At 45.6% G+C, this 18,627-nt stretch overlaps 1 protein-coding gene across 5 annotated transcripts in view; it reads right to left on the minus strand.

Moving 5' to 3' along the window:
- Nucleotides 1–2,628: 2,628 nt before the first annotated feature.
- Nucleotides 2,629–18,627, minus strand: part of FLNB (filamin B) — a 70,959-nt gene continuing 54,960 nt past the window's right edge. For 4 of the 5 annotated variants that reach the window (XM_050312641.1, XM_050312640.1, XM_050312639.1 and 1 more), the window contains 15 exons: nt 17,888–18,028; nt 16,259–16,387; nt 15,607–15,780; nt 15,296–15,454; nt 14,718–14,921; nt 13,946–14,098; nt 13,514–13,636; nt 12,675–12,941; nt 12,193–12,330; nt 11,987–12,102; nt 10,069–10,201; nt 8,865–9,041; nt 6,313–6,531; nt 5,158–5,361; nt 2,629–4,428 (listed from right to left, as the gene is read on the minus strand). In XM_050312641.1, coding sequence (XP_050168598.1) covers nt 4,241–4,428; nt 5,158–5,361; nt 6,313–6,531; nt 8,865–9,041; nt 10,069–10,201; nt 11,987–12,102; nt 12,193–12,330; nt 12,675–12,941; nt 13,514–13,636; nt 13,946–14,098; nt 14,718–14,921; nt 15,296–15,454; nt 15,607–15,780; nt 16,259–16,387; nt 17,888–18,028 — 2,525 coding nt within the window. In that variant the 3' untranslated portion in view covers nt 2,629–4,240. The remainder of the gene's footprint in view (nt 4,429–5,157; nt 5,362–6,312; nt 6,532–8,864; nt 9,042–10,068; nt 10,202–11,986; nt 12,103–12,192; nt 12,331–12,674; nt 12,942–13,513; nt 13,637–13,945; nt 14,099–14,717; nt 14,922–15,295; nt 15,455–15,606; nt 15,781–16,258; nt 16,388–17,887; nt 18,029–18,627) is intronic. The other variant, XM_050312642.1, reaches the window with a different exon arrangement.

Genomic DNA, 18,627 nt, shown 5'->3' on the forward strand with positions numbered 1-18,627 from the left:
TCTGTTTATATGTAGCCACCTTGGACAGGCTTTTAAAGGTGATTTATACATAGTTTGTTCCCTCTTTTTTTTTTAGGTGAGAAAGGTGCATTGTCTGCACTGCAAGTACATTTCAATGTAGGGTAAAAAAAACAAATTGAAAAATAAAATCAAATCAGTTTAAAGCAAATACATGTAGAAGTTAAAAGTGAGTAGAGAAAAAAGCAGTTTCTGGATTGGAAATTTCACAATCATCTCACTTTCCAGAGACAATTAGAGGGAAAACTAATTACAGGGTTTGCATAATCTGACCAAACCCAGAGCTCTGCTGAGCAACAGCCCCAGTGCCCGCATTGTTAATGCACCCAAGAGACTCAGAGCAGCTCAGGGCTTTTTGGGGAGTGAAGGGAGTTGCAGCTTGAACACACAAAGTGCTCTGCACAGTCCCAGCCCTGGAGACTGACCACTGCAGTAACATTTCCAAAAAAATTAATGCTCTGGATCATCTTTATATATATACATATAAAGTAATTAAATTATTAATTTGAAGCAATTCAAAGACAAAATAATTTGAATTATTAAGATAAACACTGGAATATCTATAAGTTATTAGAATAATTTAAGTAATAGTAATTATTTAATGCCCAAGCTATTAAAATTATTTGAATACATATATTTATTATAGATACTCACAGCTGCACAAGATGAAATGCAGTTTTGAGTACACCCCAGTATATGAGGTATTTGCCATGCTGGCTGCAGAGATGGCCATCACAGACATGGATGTAAGCAGGGACACCCAGAGGGGTCTGAAGAGGGAACTCCAAAGCTCCCCAAACCAAAGGAGAAGGCCAGGGGCAGCAAATGCAGGTGAGACCCCAGGGTATGGCAGGAACAAGCACAGCACAAGGTCAGGGACCACTACAGGGCAGACAGGGAGTGAAAGACAGGCTGAGTGTGCAGGAGCACTCCTCCTGTGAGGAGCTCCAGGACATCATCTCTAAAGATCCCTCCTCTCTGCCCACTGGGATGTACAAATTCATCTGACCCCACCAACACCAGCCAGGGCAATGGAATGCTCTGGACCATCCCATGAGTGGTGTGCCACGGGGACTTACCTTTTACCACCGAGACATCCAGTGAACCTCCCAGAGGCAGAGGGTCCCAGTGTTTTCCTGTGTGGCAGCGCCCTGACTTAGGGGCTGCCCTGGGTCAGTGGCCACCAGGGGTCCAGGTGGCCACCAAGGGCACTGCCAGATCTAGCAGAGCCCTCACAGGACAGTTTGGGCCAGTTGAAGAGGGATGGATGAGTTCCCAGTGGGACTCACAGGTGGCCAAACCCTGCTATAAACCTGCATCAAGGAGAGACTATAAACAATGAAAAGAATTAAGTTCAACCAAAGCAGCAAAAAACCACTTCCACAGGAAGAGGCAGAAAAGTAATACCAGCCCTCTGCCTATAATGAAGAATCCCTCTTGTACCATTGCAAGGCTACCCAGCAGGAGGCACTGGGACACCAGTAACCCAGGACACCAACACCCCAGCCCCACAGCTGCCTGCTGAGGTGGGCACTGCACACCAAAACATTCATAAAGGTGCCAGAGACCAAAAGCAGAGTAGAATGTCCCCCAAAGCACCGCTCTGTGCCCAACACAAAGTCAGTCCTCAGCTGCTGGAGCTGGCTGAATGTTGTTGCAAACATCAACACAGCCAAGTTACACCAGAAGCTCTTCTCATCGCCACCACTGGGTGCTTGCTGTTCTTAGCGAGGTAATTTTTATGGACACTCCATAGCTGTCAGTGCCCAGGCAAGGCAGAGTTGGTCACTTGAAGCAGAGCTCAGCTTTTGCTGCAGGTAAACCCAGCCATGGTACCAACCAGGGTCCCTTAAATTCAGAAAACCCCACTAATTTCAGCCACTGTCATTAAACCCAGACAAGGGGTAACAGGCAAGAGAAGGCCAGACAAGGGCAGGGTGACTGGGACATGGGGGTTACACAGGTGAGACGCTCTCAAGGTTTACTCACCCCGACAGCTGTATCCAGGTTATTTTGTTTTGTTTAAAAACATTAAATAGGAGTTTCACGCTGACGTAGCACAAGGCTAATGAAACACAGTTAACTATAAAAAGGAAATAATCTGATAAACCTGGGGCAGGAAAGTCCTTGGCAGCCACTGCATCTCAGGTTTCACTGGGGCTTTCAGCAGGAGCATGTTTGGGAAAACATCTGCTGGTTTCCATGGCTGTGCACTGGGGCTGCCGGCCCCAGGTGCAGGGAGACACCTTCTGCAAACAACCCCAGGAGCCTGGAGGGACACAGAGAGCCACTGGAGTGCCCTGGGATCAGACTGATAACCCAGCTGGCAGCTCCAGGGACACACCAGTGCCAGCTCCACTGACCCCATACCTGGGGTCTGTGCAGGGGCAAAGTGGTACAGGATGTTCATATCATAGCTTAAACTTCTGGCATCTTAAGGAAAAAAAAAAAGGTTTTAGAGGAAAAGGAAAAAAAAAGAATGGCACTGAGGTTATGCCCAAATTTTCAAGGCTACCTGAAGGGCCTGTTGGCTATCCAGTCTGCCTGAAGCTGCTATGTGGTGTAGTTTCAGTTTGAACTTTACTGACTACATATAAAAAGAATCCAATGTTGTTTTTAACATGCACATTTTAATGAAGCAAACATTTCTATTTAATAAGTTATAACATACAATTTTACAATCCTGTATTTTTATTCCAGTTTATTTTGTTTTAAATTCCTACTTTACAATGTAGTGAGCATTTCACATTAAGGCACAAAAAAAAGCACAGTAAAAAACCCCCCAACTTTCCTTTATTTTCCCAATGACTGTGCTGCAGAGTAGTGCATCCACATGTAACTACAGATCCATTAAGCATGAACTTCTCCCAAGGGACAGTGACATTTCAACAAGTTTTCAACAAATCCTACCTTCTCCTAGTCGCAGAGTTAAAGCTCATTAGGAGGGTCTACTAAAGCCCCAGCAGCTGACAGCAATTCAGATATGCACTTGGGAAGTAGCGTGGAGTAATCCGGGACAAACAGACAAGTTAGAAGGAAGTTTCCACTCCCTGACCCTCCTCAGCAATGCCTGTTGCAGCACGAAGGGGATTGCAGGAGCTGAGTGTGCTTCAGGCATGTCCTTGGACTGAGACACAATAAAACACCTTGGACCAAAGATGGGTCTGTTCATCGTATTATTGCTATTATTTGTATTGCTATGACTGGTGCGTTCGCACACCCTCCCTCCCTCCCCACACCCCTGCAGGCTGGTCCCCTTCCCAGGCTGGCTTTTTGCACCCTCTCAGCTACTCCCCAGGCCTGTGGCCTCCAGGGAAACCGCTGACCATCATCCCAACACACCACGGTGCTCTGTCCTGCAGAAACTGTGTCACACAGGCGAGAGCTACCCCTGGCTCGGCAAGTTTAGGGGATTTACTTAACCCAGCCAGTCTGGGGGCTTGTTCTTAAATAAAAAGAGTGTGGGGAGTTACCTGTAAAGTTTCAGAAACATCACCAGAATGCCAAGCTAATTAAAAACCGCATTGCTAGCATCATGGACAAAAAGCTACCTGTCTAGAGTTACAAAGCATTAATATAGAAAGGCTGAAAGCTTCCAGGAAGTCAATTTCAATCTGCTTCTGGTTTGCTATAAAAGATAAACTCTTTCTAAATGTAAACCACTAGCATTTTCAGAAACATTTTAAATTTGAGTGGTAAAGCCACTTATAGTAGCTTTTTATAATGTTCAGCGTTAAAATTGATCAAGTATAGAAAGGCACCTATTATAGTACCAGTTTTACCTCATTTCTTTACAGAAAAGAATTTGAACTGGGGACAGCCCAAGTCATATTCCATAACTAAAATGTAAAGTCTCCAGTCAAATAAAATCAGTAGTTAAGATACCCAATTACAAAGACAAATTCCAGTTTTCAATTAACATCCAAAGTCTTTAGCATCCGCAAGGGAAATTAGTGTCTAGTCATCCATATGATTCTCCGAACATTAGAAGTGACCCGGACTGTACTGCAAAGGTACAATTTGAGGAGGATATTAAATAGATTGACATCAGGTTGGTAAGTAGGATAGAAGTGAAATGCTTGTAAAAAATAGTTACAGAGTTTACATCTGACCGCATTGAAATGTGAGCCGTGTGTGTCTAGATACTGCATTTTGCAACAGGGCTGCACCCAGGATAACTCTGCATCTGGGCTGCAAATGCAGGGAGTGGCTCTGGCGCCGTTTATGGAACGGTGATGTGGAAGGGACTCCCGGGGATGTGCTCGTCACCCCATTTCACTGCCAGGACATAGTCACCCCTCTCCTTGACGACGTAAGTGACGTTGTACTGATGGCTGCCCAAATGCTTGATGGACACCTCTTCGCACGGTATTGTAGGTCCGTGGACACCAACTAACAGCATATTGGAACCTACAGCAAAATAACAGCCTGTTAACATTGCTGAGCTTAAATATGCCAGCATGGTTGTACCATAATATACTGGCTCTGTAACACATGGATTTTGTTATTTCAGTTCACAGAGTGGTAGTCTGAGGTATGGCTCAACTAATTTGGTATAAGAAGGAATTTTATGTTAAAAAGCTTTCAACCTCATAGAGGCAAGGCTTTATTTGTGCATTTTGCCAGATCTGATAGGGTACCACTCTCTAACTCAAGCACAGGAGACATCAATGCTGCTTGTGAAAACGAGCTGGCGCTGCTTTACAAGTACTTCATCAGAAGTTAATAGCAGGGGCCAGTGAACACAGCTGGCCTGTAATCCACCCTCCACAGAGCTCCTGCATGATGATGATGATGATGATAATCAGTGCTCAAGGCAAGTGGGAACATTGTGCATTACATGCTACAATGCACCACAAGGGTTGCTTAAGTTCAGCAACCTGTCTGTTCTCATGCCATAACCCTGTGGTTCTTTCAGGTGCACCTGGCTCAGATGAGGTCATTTGGAGAGGAACTGGCATCTTTACAGCCTTTATATTAGGACTGACTTGGTGAGTGTGGTGTAGTATTTAGAGTTTTTCTTTAGAATCAGATCAACACCTCAAGCTCTGAACTTTAACTCTGCAAGTTGGTTTAGAGGAAAAAACAACCCAGCTAAACCACCCACCCTGAACATCCAGCTGGTTCCTGCATCCATACCTGCTTTGCTGCAGTCCACAGAGAAAGAACTTTTCTGACCCACAAAAGCCTTTGAGAGTCCTGCTCCACGGGAAATCACTTTGCTAGCATCCGAGGTGGATTTGGGAATGGCGCTATAGCAAGTTTCAGTCGATGACCTCGTCACCGACTCTACCAGGATGGAAGAAGTTTCGTTGGCACTGCCTGGGCTAACCAGTCGCTGTCCTGGAAACAGAGAAGATTTCATTTCTGACATTCAGATTTGCCCCATCTGAAAGGCATTCACAAGGAGGTTTCAAAACCCTCCCAATGATTAACATGCATTCTGCATCCAAAATGCATTTTTGAAGAGGACCAATTTCCTATTCGGGTTTTTAAGCTGACATCTTCCAGTACCGCTGGCAGCAATCCCATCCCAGAGCCCTCAAGTGGTTGAAGGACCACAGGAACTTCAGGATTCATTAAGCAAAGCTGGCTTAAGAAGAGTTAATTGTGCTCCAATCACCAAATGCCAAAAATGAAACTTGAGTTGGCAGAAAAGCAGGTGCAATTTTGCAATAACCCGTTTTGAAAGCATAGCGTGTCCCAGCCTGGGGAAGTGCAGTCCCTGCCACCCTCTCCCAAGAACATCCCTCACTTTGGGCACCAGGAGAGGGTTCACTAGCTCAGGGGCAGCAGCAGAGATGAGCTCCAGCCTGTGCTTAAACACAGTGCTGAAGAGAGAAGAAGCTTCCTAAACCAGCCTTCCTCACATCACCTAAAAGCCTCCCAGATGTTACCGACATTTGCTTAGGTGACACCTGCACCAAAATGAGACCAAGAAAGGCATCACTTATGCCACAGGCAAGCAGGTTTCAGGCTTTGGGGGGAAAAAATGGTAAATAAGTCATATTTCCCTACTGCCAGTGCAACACCCTGGCACTAGATCAGGATTTAATTTTCCCCCACAAAGCTATTTTATGGCCCACCACTGAGTTAAGCTGGTAAGATCCATGACTGCTGCTCTTGGAGCTGCTCCTGAGACCCCTCAACTAGGCTTTGGAGGTGATGGGAAGAAGCATTTTGCTTCTTGTGTTTTTGGGCATCTAGACCACAATGCCACTGTCTCAGAGGGATGTATCTGCTGAATGACACGAGCTGCTGCAGGCACACAGTAAGTACTGGTTAGCTTTTTACCTGTAACCTTTGCTTTGAAGGGGCTGCCCACTATGTGGTTAGGTCCACCATATTTAACTCCAATTAAATAGTTTCCTGGAGCCATGGGTGTGTACATGACTTTGTAACCTTCTGGAGTTTCCTGGCAGTCCATTTTCACCTTTGATGGCCCTTCAATTGTAACAGAGAGGGTACCTGGACCAGCCTTGGTCGTGTTAATGAAAAACTCCGACTGCAGTCCTAGAAAGACGTAGCACAGTAAGACACACTCTTCCTCGCACCCACGTTACACATGCAGCCTCAGTCAGTAAACAGGAAGGGGTAATTCGGCGCAAGACCAGCTGCCCAGGGCTGCAGACAGGGAGGGACACCACATCCCCCCACCCCGCATCCTCTCACAGGCTCTGCACCCCTGGAAGTCTGCCTGGCTTCATCCTGCTCCCTTCTCTGCTTGGGTTATGTGACTGTGTGGAACAAGGGGTCACGAGAGCCCTTCAGGACTGGAATGGAAATAATTCACCATCAAAAAACTGGCTTAGAGAGAAAGCAAGAGTGTCAAAGCCCACACTAACACAGCTCCAGCATGGCTAAATTCAGGAGAGCTCGGAGCTGTCTCGCTGCCTGGACCACAAATCAGCACTGAAGAGCCCACAAGAAAGCAGGAGAGACAAGGGGCAGGAGATCTCCTGGAGGAGACGGGTGTCTGAACTGCTTGGCAACAGCACTCCAAGCAGTTTGTGGAAACAAAAGCTTGTTTAATTACAGCATCTGGTTAACACAGCTGAATTACTGCTGCTAATACTAAGCCAATGACACAATGCCAATGACACAGGAAAAAATTAAACAAGGCTTTCAGCCCCCAAATAATTTACTGTCAAACTCTGGCTTAAAATATTTATGATCTTTGGGCTGTAGCATGAGACACTGCTGAGAAGGAATAAAGTGCTCAGGCTCACTCAAAATCAGGACGGCCATGGGAAAGTTTACTGCTGCTGCGACAGAAGCATGCAGACGTGGGAATAAACTAGGGAGAAGTTTGTAGCCTCTCCACACAAGAGGCTGCTGTGTCGCAATGCTGGGAGAGCCCAGCTCCCACAGAGGATTGTGCCACGTCCATGGCACCGCCTGCCCAGGAGGTCAGGCATCAACCTGCAATGCCCCTCTCAACTGGAGGGAAGTTAATTCCCAAAGCCAGCAAGCTTCACAGCTGCTCACTAAAACTTCTTGCTCCAGAGTCGGTGGTTTTCCCTGTGCCCCAGATGAAGGCTCGCATTGTTGGAGGCTGCAGGCACACAGCCCTCGTGGGGGATGGTTCAGGTGCTCAGCCACTGGCTATTGAATCCCCTACACTGGGCCATTGTTCAGAAATGCTGCTCGGCAGCTCCCAGGGCACCGAGCCTTTGGCAGCAGCCGGGATTCAACAACGGGGCACAGAGTAACTTTACTGAAGTTAAACAGTCTGTTTAGATTTAAAACAACCCAAAGCACCTTTATAGAGGGAGAAAAATTCCCCTGTCCCTGATGCATCAGTGGCTAGTATTAATGAGTGCTTTTGTTTCCACCTATTAAAGCAGCACAGGCTGTATCTTTATTTTATGTGGTGTATCCACATGTCTCCAAAACCAACTGCTTGGTTTCTCCAGAACACCAGAAGCTTTAACTGAATAACTGCAGTATTTTTTTCCCCAGGGAGAAAAAAGGTAATGAAACGGAATCCACAAGACACAGCAGTAGATGGGACAAGAGGAACTAGCTATTCCCTTGCACAACAAAAGGAAAGAAAAATAATCAGTTTTACTCTGCTATTCACCTGTGTGTGTGGCCTGAGCAAGCACACAATTAAATAAATCAATGTGCATATCCTGGAATGTTTTCATACGTTCTTACTAAGGCCACAAATCACAGAAATGAAAAAACAAACCCTAAACTCTACATTCTTGAGTTGAGAACTATCAGATGAGGCAGCCGCAGCAGACACAGAGGTGTCAGATTTCCACTGCATCTGAAGCACACAGCCAGCACAACAATCCACTGTTCTCCCCAGGGTTCACATATCATACGACATTTAACTTGAAATTTCTTAAACCTGCAAGCACTGAAGGGAAGCTAAAAGGGTACACCCTGGTACCCATTTAATTAACAGGGGCACACAAGTTAAACAAGATTCCTTCAACTAGACAGCCAACTCAGACATTGTGTTCATGCGTGGAAGGGAGCCAGAGCATCTCCAGAGCTCCAAGGGACCACCGAGGTGGAGCTCAGCTAACTGGCAGAGTTAGCCCAGCTGCTAACCAGCAGCTCCAGTGAACGCATGCTGCAGCTGCTGATTCACAAAAGTTTTAAGGTTGTTAAGGCTCAGTATAGCCTGCAGACTGGTAAGTGATGGTTATAAGACATGAGGAGCATGCTAGAAAGCAAAATTAGCTCTGCGCTCAGGTCAGCAGAGAATATGGGTTAGTTCAGCTGCCTTAGCAGGCAAAGTCATGTAAAAATATGCCTTAGGAACAGCTTCTGTGTGTGCCTCAAAGCCAAGTGCAAACAGGTCTGTATCAGAGCTGTAAGAGGAGGGTTACCCGTGGTGCCGCTCTCCAGGCCGGATCCGTAGGCCGTGACCAGCGTGGGGTTGCCCGCCTGCCCGGGCTCGCCCACACGCACTTTGAACGGGCTGCCCACCACGTGGCTCCCGTTGAACTTCACGTCGATGGAGTGGATGCCGTTCTCGTGGGGGATGAACCGAACGGCGTACTTATCTGCGAGAGAGAAGTGGCTTTTCTGACATATCAGAGGTAACACTCAAACAATAAACCAGCAATTAAACCCAACTGGTTAGCAACCCAAGATTCTGTAATGCTTTGACGTATTTTGGTCCCAGGTTTACTGAACTCAACCAAACGAGCTGATATTTAAGTAGGAAAATGCTGTATTTATTGCAGAAGGTGTTACAGATTGGATTTTCACCTCATTTACTAGGACCTCACCTCAGCTGTCATCTAGTCTGCAGGGTGAGTTTTAGGGTTATTTGCCTCACTCGTGCACTAAACATGACAACTGAATCACAGCCTAATCTGTCAGCAGCTGAGGGAGCAGTGCAGAGAAGAAAAGCAGCTGGTCAGAGGAAGCCAAATCTCACCAGCGGGCTGAGCGTGCTGCTCTGACATCACAGACACGGCACCTTTATCTAATGAAGTCATTTAGCAATTTGCTGATATTTAACATTTTTGATTGCGTGTTAACTCAGAGGAGGGACTGATCTCCGCCAGCTGGACAGCTGCTGTCTGTCCATAGTACAGACCATAACTCATAGCGACTTCAAGCGAAAAAGAAAAGCTCATTGCTGAAACAGGTGTTGAGCTTTCTGTAGTGTTTGCTTATAGTCAGTTTCCTTGACATTTCATATGAAGGAGTGAGTGCAAGTTAAAAATAAACTATTAGTCAAAGATAGAAGCGTAGCTTTGAAAAATAAACTTCTTCCCATCATATTTCTCCCACATCATATTTCATTTATGACTAATATTCTTGTACCTTCACTGGCAAGTCAAGACTTAAATATCTGTACTTCACACAACTAGGGGTCAGTCAGTTCTTTGGCTATCTAGGAAAGGCATGGACATAACCCTGACTGAACAGCTCTTGACACCAAGGAGTCATTTTCGAAGCAAGGTGCTCATCCCTTGGGCACACTGTTCACAAGCCAAAGAAACTGAACTCCCTTACTGTGGGACAGCAAATGTTTTGGAAGAGACAGAGTTTGTTATGACACCGTAAAGCTGTGCTCACCTGGCTCCAGCTCAGACACATGGCACTCTTCGACAGCTCCGGAGGGGCTGTGGACTTTAGCATCGATCTTGCCCTTTGCCCCATTCAGCCTTATAGCAAAGGATGCCGGCTGATTAACTTTTAATCCAGACTCCTGAGAATGCAACAGTCAGATTATCAAATTTAAACTTTTTGTTTCAGACAGTACAAGATTTGTGGCAGGGAAATAACCACTTCAGCACGAGGGCTTTTTTAGGTTTCAACAAAAGGCATGATGCTGTCATTTGCATTAAGTCTCAAATCAGCTCTCTCCCTCTTAGGGGGTGGCTGATTCAAGAGTCACCCATATTGCCTAGGTTGACTTTTCCCATGGTAACCTGGGTTTTTGGAAGCTCGAGGGCTCTGCCACATCAAAGAGAGGCAGGCTTACAAGACTAGTCACCCGTTATCACTTAGGTCAGTCCTCGGTATTCAGGCACTTGATTTAAAGGATGCTTAAGCTATAGCTCCATTTTCAGCCCATTCACTCATTCCAGATTCATTCAGGGAAAGCCTCTGATAATCCAGTTGTCTGAAAGAGTAATATGCATGTTTATATTTGCCACAAGAGGCTGCATTTAGAACGCCACCACAAGATGTCTTAAACATGAGAAAGCAATTTAAAACACAAAACCAGATGTTGCGGTGCTGTCAGGCCATCAGTGGAAGGCGAGGCAGCTCCACATCTGAGCTGCAATGGTCCTCAACCAGCGCAGCACATGCAGCTATCCAGCAGTAATATCTCATGTTTAACATACTTTACCTGATTTTGTTTTCAACTAAATCCTGAAGAGGGAAATAAATGCAACTGAGTAGAACTGAGGCAGAATGTATAAAGAAGTCCCTGATGGGGGTTTAGTGGAGGCTGATGCTGCACAATGCACTCCGTTACCAAATACTCAGCTTTATCTGCCTCTCCAGGACTTAATTGAAGTGAGTATTCCTGTCAAAGAGTCTTTAAATGAAACACAAGGTAAACATCAATACCACAGTGACTAATTAACGCCCTTGTAACTCCTGCTTAGAAGAGATACGATTGGATCAGGCTGTCATGGTTCATTTACACAGCCGAGGTGAAGTCCTGCAGCCCAAGAAAACTCCTGGGGAATACAGCTAGGACATAGCCAAAAAAAAGCCTCAACTGAAGTACTAATCACCACTCAGTGAGGACTGAGGTACAGTATATTTAGACACAGATTCTCAGTCTCACATCCAAGCTTCTGGCCTTGGAGGTTTTAGTCAGGCCTTTAATGTTACTTGTATTTTAATGCCTGTAACCACACGCACACACAAATGACATGGTGAGGTTAGCAGATGATCGCAGACCAGCTATAAAGCTGTGATTCACTCTGAGATTCGCTACCTCCCATGAATCATGTGAGCTGCTACTGTGTGGTTTCATGACATCAGCCAGAGCAAATCTGCACCCCAACCTCACCGTGGGGCCCCCTCTGTCTGCCCAGTCAGTGACATCCCAGCCACTCAGCCCTACACTACCCATGGAAACCCAGCTCTTCATCCATGGGCCAACCAAGGAACTCAGTGCCAGCATGATCACTGGTGGTTCACTTCCATGTTTCAGTTCTCCTTGACCTTCCCCTAGCTAATGGGGTGGGAAACACTTTTTAACTCCTCCAATGCTATTTCTGGAGCCTCTTGTTCCTAATTCCTGAGTGTTATCACCTGTAATACACTCAGTTGAGCCTTCTGCCTTTGAATTCTGGCTCGGCAGAGCTGGGCCAGCAGCCAAAAACCTCTCTGGCTGCAAGCTGAGCTTGAAAACAAGCACCAACCAAGGCAAGACTTTTACTAAGAAGAAATGACAACCATTTTGGTCTTGGAGAACAAGGACGAAATCAGTCTGTGTGGTAAGTTGTAGAGATGTTTCCTTATGTCTCACCTGAAGACTAGTGACAGTGAGCCTGCGAGCATCATCAGAGGGGGCGATGACGGGAACCAGGTAGGGGCTTTCAGGAATGTGCTCATCGTTGAACTTTATGGACACCTCATAGTTGCCTGCAGGGAGAAAAGAAGCAATGAGTGTCCTTACTTTCTTTGAAAGTCACATTCAGTGTTGTCTCCCTGTGATTTGGTCTTGGTACGTACCTGGCTCTTGAACTATGTACGATGCACCACATGATCCATCTTTATGGTCATCGAAGGTGATTTCTGCTTTGCTTGGGCCTTCTACAGCAATAGACAGTCCTCCAGCTCCAGCCTCCCGTGTCCATATACTGAACTCAGCTGTTGAAGCATATGAGCATACAAGTTTGTTGCTGCTGGGTTGCATCTTCTTCCTAACAGACTGTGCAGTATCTCATACTTAAATGTATCATCATTGTGTTATCAACCTGGAAGATACTGCTTAGCAGTTTCTCCAGAAGGCTCCTATTAGCCTTGAATTAGCCCATCGGCCCTGTATAACACACCTTACAACCTCGAGTTCATCTCATGAGAGCAGTGTAACCCCACAGCATTATACCAAGCTCTGTTAAAACTCTCAGAGAAGAGACCAACAGAAACCAAAACACTGCACTGCAGAGCTGCACACAGCAGACACTGGAGCCCAGCGAGAGCAGGGGACTCACCTGGGACACCTGTCTCTCCACGCTCCAGCCCTGGGCCTCCAGCTCTCACTTTATGGGCTCCTCCCTCGCCCAGTGGCCCCACAGTGAACTGGAAGGGGCTGCCTGGCACCGGCTGCCCTCTGTATTTGACATCCACAGTGTGGACTCCCATTTCTTGTGGCACAAAGCTGACGCAGTAAGTGTTTTTGTCAACCTCTGAAATTTCGGCATTGAAGTTTCTCCCAGAGGGACTAGTTACCTGTGCTTCCATATCTCTACAATCAATTTCTAACAAGAAGAGAAAAAAAAATGTAGATTAGAAAGTTTCAAGGGGTTTTGGTATTTTGTTTTTGGAAGCAGGGCCTGAGCTGAAGCGATTACACAGTACAAATGACAGAAGAGGTACATAGGTGCTCAGGCAGGTGTGTGCTGCCAAGCAGCAAGCCCAGCCAATTACAGCTTCCCAAGTCCTGCAGGGGTAGATGAAGTGGCTGGAAAAGTGCAGCCAGCTAAGCCTAGCCCACATGATTCACAGTTTCCAGACAGCATCACAAACACTTAACAGCCTACATGATGATCTTAAACCCCTGGAGCCAGGGTGAGCTGTACAACCCATTCTCCAGCCTGCTGCACACAAAGTAAATTAAATTAAGGCTTCCCTGGTATTTATTTCTCCATATGTTGATCACGGTTATGTTTATTTTTAACCATTCAAAGAGACACACTACCAGTGTTTCTTCCCTAAACTACCTTAATGTAAGGATGTCTTTACAGCACTGAAGTTTGTATTTCTGCTTCAGGTACACCCAAGCTACACAAGTGCAAGTTGTGGTTTTGGGGATAAAGATGTTGCTGCTTACCTGGGATTTTTAGGTTCAGATCACACACACTTCCTACTGTTGCAACAGAGGGAGCCCGTCTTGTTCGTGTGATGCTCTCCTTCACTCTTCCTTCACCGCTTATCTTCACACTGAACGGGCTGCCTGTAAGTACCACAGCAAGTCATTCCTCCTCTGCTCATTACACACTGCATTGAGGGGAGAAGTGAAAGCTTCCTCTGACTTGTAGGGGATCACAGGGGAAGTTTTATAGCCAACTAACAGTCAGGTTCAAGTGAAATACACCCACGGAACCAGAACAGTTTCTGATGCTTGCTGTGGAGGACCTCCTCAAATCTTTGGGACTTATGGTGCAAGCCAGATCACACAGGCTACCCACAGTTCCAGGGCTCTGCTCAGCTAGGTAGGACTTCAGTTGTACTAACCAAAAATTTGCCCAGTGCTTTTGCTTACCTGGAATATGTTCATCTGCAAATTTAGTGGACACAATGTACACACCAGGTACAGTTGGAAAATAGGACACTTTGCAAGTTCCATCTTCTAGATCTTCAGTTTGGATCTCTACCTTGCTGGGTCCTTCAACTGCCAGTGAGATCCCACCATAACCTACAATACAGGTAAGTTAGCCTTACATTTCCATAGCTCTACTCTAAACCTGACATTAAATAGTTCAAACCCATAGCAGCAGCTGGTTGGTAGGATTGTATCATAATGGGCACATGGAATTGCATGATGCCTTAATGACATTTCTGTACTCCTAATCAGTCAGATATTGAAGGCACAGGATGCATTGAGCTCCTAAAATCTTCTGACCATATCCCTTTTAATTTGTTAATATTGAAAAGTTATCTTCAAAGCTAAAAGGTTATCCAAGGCTCCACATTAACCAACAGGGAAATATCTTCCTCATTTCCTTCTTGCTTTCCTTTCCATTCTACCAAATGATACCAGAACCAGCACCATCAAATGAGAAACTTTCATCAGTGCCCCAGTGACAGTCCCTGTTGGCTGTAACCCAGGACATCAGCCAGGACCATGCAAATCGTATCCTAAGGTAGTAGTGTTGTCTGTAGTCAATAACTGACAATAACGACCATGCATGCTGAATACACTATTTGCAGCTGGTGGTCACACATGAGGGGGCAATGCTCTCATGTACATGGGTACACTCATGAGTGGGTACATATCTCACAGCATCTCACAGTCCCTTGGCCATGGGACTGACCTGCGTCTCTTGTGTCTACAATGAAGTCGCACATCTCAAAGGTTCGTCCTTCCACCAAGCCACGCCCAAAAACTCTTGCCCGTCTGGCATCCCCGATCTCCGACTGCACCACCATGATTGTTACAGGGCTGTTTGGTACATGGCTCCCGTTTTTCTTGATGCTAACCAGATGTTCTCCCACTTCCCGTGGAATGAATGAGATGCCTAAGAAGCAGAGAAATGTGACTAATTTATTCAGTTTTTATTCACGTTATACTTGATTTAAATGCCTTAATCACACCAAGAAATGAAACACTGGAGGAGTGCTGTCTTCACCCATGTTGAAGTGTTGCTCTCAAGTGGACCACAAAGCCATTTGTATATGCTGACAAAACCCACTTCAATTGCAACCTGACATGTCACATGCAAGCTAAGACAAGGTCATTCTTCACACTCTTCTCTCTTTGGGCAACTGTATCAAACACTACCAACCACTTGGTTTGACAACACTCTTCTGGGGAAGGAGCAGAGAAGTCAGTGATTTTACATAGCAAAACAAACTGGAGCTAAGGCTACCCTACTAATCTCTCAGAGCTTACCAATGTGGTTATTGGGCAGCCTCTTCAGAAGACAAGGCTCGTCACGACCAGACGGGGCTTTAATGCTGGCTGTTAGGAGGCTGAGATCAGTCTCATTGATGTCCAACATAAAGTCAGCAGCAGAACCAAGCTTGACCTGAGACCGCCTTCTGTTATCATCTGAATACATAACGAGAAATGAGTCACAAAACTTCACAAGGTTAAGTCAGAACAAGTCAGAGGACTTCAGGTTCCTGCCACAAACCAGGTCCCCCATGCTATCAGAGGTTAATTTTTAATATGAAGTGCTTCCCGAAGTCTCAACTTTATACCTGTGATCTTAGCCGTGAATGGGCTGCCTGGAATGTGTTTGTCATTGTACTTGACCAGGATGCTGTAGTTCCCAGGCAGAGTTGGCAGGTATGTGACTGTGCACGTCCCATCTTTGTTATCAATGCAGCTGATCTCTGCTTTTGAAGGTCCTTCAATAGCTAAGTCCAGCCCACCTAGGAAACAAGGAGAAGGGCACTTCTGTAAATCTTTGTGCACATCAAGTCCAAAGACCTGGTCCAATGAGAAAGATCCAATACTTGGTACTTAAAACGCAGCTTAGATGTGTGTTTTCAAAGTACAGCAGCAAAACCAGCTCAGGCCAATCCACTAAGGCCACAGCTCTATTCAGTCTGTTAGATTTATCCAACAGAGATTCCACACCCACTAGATTTAAGCTGCCTTCAGTTTATTCTTAATTAAACAAAACATTTGCACCCTGTACCACAGGATACAACTAGACAGAGCTACTGCTCTTGGGAAGCGGTAATAAAACAGCTTTTACTGCAAGTTACAGCCTGAAATTTGCACAAGTCATTTGTATCATATCAGAGATTCATCGCTGGACACATGAATGGAAATTAACGCCAGTGTGCATTACACTACCAAAAAGATCCTGGTTTAGGGTAGGACGAGTCTAAAGGACAGACTTACCCTCTCCTGCATCTTCCGTGACAATGGTGAAAGTTGCTGGTTTATTGGCAACCCCATAAATGAGGCCAGGCCCATATGCAGACACACTGCCACTGTTGGGGTAATTCACATAGAACTGCAGAGGGCTCTCTAAAGGAAAAAAAAAAAAACAACCAAAAGAGGCACTTTTAAGGATGAGTGGCCTGGACTACAAGAACTGATAACAATGTTCTTCAATGCCCTTCTCACTACTTGGTATCTGAAAAACCTTTATGTGACTGTAACACACTTAAAAATCAAATAAGCCTCCCCTTCCATCCTTAAAATAAACTTCTTCACAATTTGTTCCACATTCAGTCATGAGAAAGTGTTCCTCAAATTACCAGAAATAAGTTTCAATGATGTTGTAAAGGGTCTTGTTCATTGAAAGTTTATTTTTAGCACATTAAATCAGAACATGACTCAGAAGCAGGCTTTCAGTTCAGGCAGAGATTCTGAATTTTGGTAGCTCAGAATTAGGAACTAGCAGAGCACATTGTCTGACTCAATGAACCTGAACCAGCAAATTTGAAGGGTATCCAAAAACGTGTTTGCCAGCCTCAGATTAGCTAAGCTGGTGCACAAGAACAAAAAGTACAGTCACCAACAGCCAATAATGGTTTCAAAAGAAGGCACAAATAGCTCTTCAGTCCAAAGCTAGATTTTGCAGCTGAGACAGCAGCAGGTTTGATTCATGACAGCCTTCAAGGAGGTAACATCATCCTTCTGTCCTGGTGCAGGGTAGTGGTTTTACTGAATTAAAACATCCAAAAGTTCAGCACTTATGGAGATTCTAAATCCATACAAGCGCTGAAGAGACTGAAGTAGCACCATGCACCACATCACCAAGCTCCCCGCTTCATCTAAAGTTATCCTGTCTTTCTGTACCAGCAGAACCAGCAGCTCTGCCCAGGCAGTGCTGAAGGTATTTTGTCTCACATCTACACATCTTCCTACAGATCTGCCCCTTTCCCCCCAGCCCCACACAGCCGGCATGTCCGGAGAACCGCAGGGCAGCTGCAGCCTCCAGGCGAGGCAGAGCTTCCGCTGGGGAACTGGTGAAGCAAGGACAAAAGAAAAGAAAGGGAATGAAAGGCAGTGGTTTCTGTTTGTTAAGAAGCAGCCAGGAAGAAAGAAAGATTACAGCACAGTGTGCATGTGTATTTTATTTTATTGCAATGAGATGGAAACAGTAACTATAGTGTTTTAGCCACTCAGTCCTCCCCACAGATTGCCAATGCAGTTTTAAGGATAAACACACACTGTAACCACTAGTTTTGCTGAGCACCATGGCAGAAAAAGATGGAAGTTAGAAAATCGTATGTTTCTTCTTCATAATAAAATGCCACAAAAGCTAGTTCCCAAAACCAAAATCCATTTTAAGCCTGGCTGGTACTATTAAACCACAATGGAAGCTCACATGTGCCAGCACTTACTCCTTTGCTTTAGTTCTCTCTGGACTGATTGCAGAGGAAGTGCTGCTAAGTAGTAAGACAACCCAGGCAGTTCTTACTACAGTGTGTACAACTCAGCTATAGAACATCAGCAGGGAGGAGATGCATCAGCAGGACCCTGCACTCGGATTTGCATCGCCTGCTTTGTCAGACTCACCTGGGATGTGCTTTCCCATGTACTTTATGTGCATTTCGTGCAGCCCGACCTCAGTAGGAGCGTATTTCACTGTAACTGTGCCGTCTTTGTTATCCACGATATCTGGTGTATCTGTCTTTCCAGAGGGCATGTGTACTTCACCTAAAAAAGGCCACCATGGGAGTTACAGAAGGAGAAGCTGCCTGCTTCCCCTCTCCCACCCACAGAGAATTGTCTAGCCATTTCAAACAAGCATTTTAAATTGTTAAATTCCTTACCCACAGGCACAAATAGGAGACTAATGGGAACACTAACCAGACATGTTTTCTACTTAAGCTACATGAATACAGCGCAGTGGTAGACATCTGGCAAACAGTCCTGTGACCTTACAAACTCTACAGGCAGGGCTGTTTGCAGCAGCCACTGAGCTTTCCACAGCAAGCCCCAGAAAAGTCACTGAACTACTTCATAGCAAGATGCTCCACCTCCTGTGCTCTTTTGAAAAGGGAAGACCAACTGCTCCTTCAAGCTGAGACAGCCCAGTGTTTGGGGTAGGATTGCTGAGCTAGAGGGCAGAGGGGACACAGCCCTTGTGTGCAGGAACTTAGTGCAACCAGGGTGCTACTGGGGTGATGCTCTCAGCTGTCAGACCTGTGGAAGAGGGGCTGCCTGCTTTGGAGAACGTATGTAACAGGACTGCAGGATTAACTGTTTTGCATCATCTGCTTAAAAGAAATAATAGAGCTTATCAAGGATGCATG

The sequence above is a fragment of the Myiozetetes cayanensis genome, unplaced genomic scaffold, assembly GCF_022539395.1.
Source record: "Myiozetetes cayanensis isolate MyiCay16 unplaced genomic scaffold, myiCay2020 scf18, whole genome shotgun sequence".
Classification (NCBI taxonomy): Eukaryota; Metazoa; Chordata; class Aves; order Passeriformes; family Tyrannidae; genus Myiozetetes; species Myiozetetes cayanensis.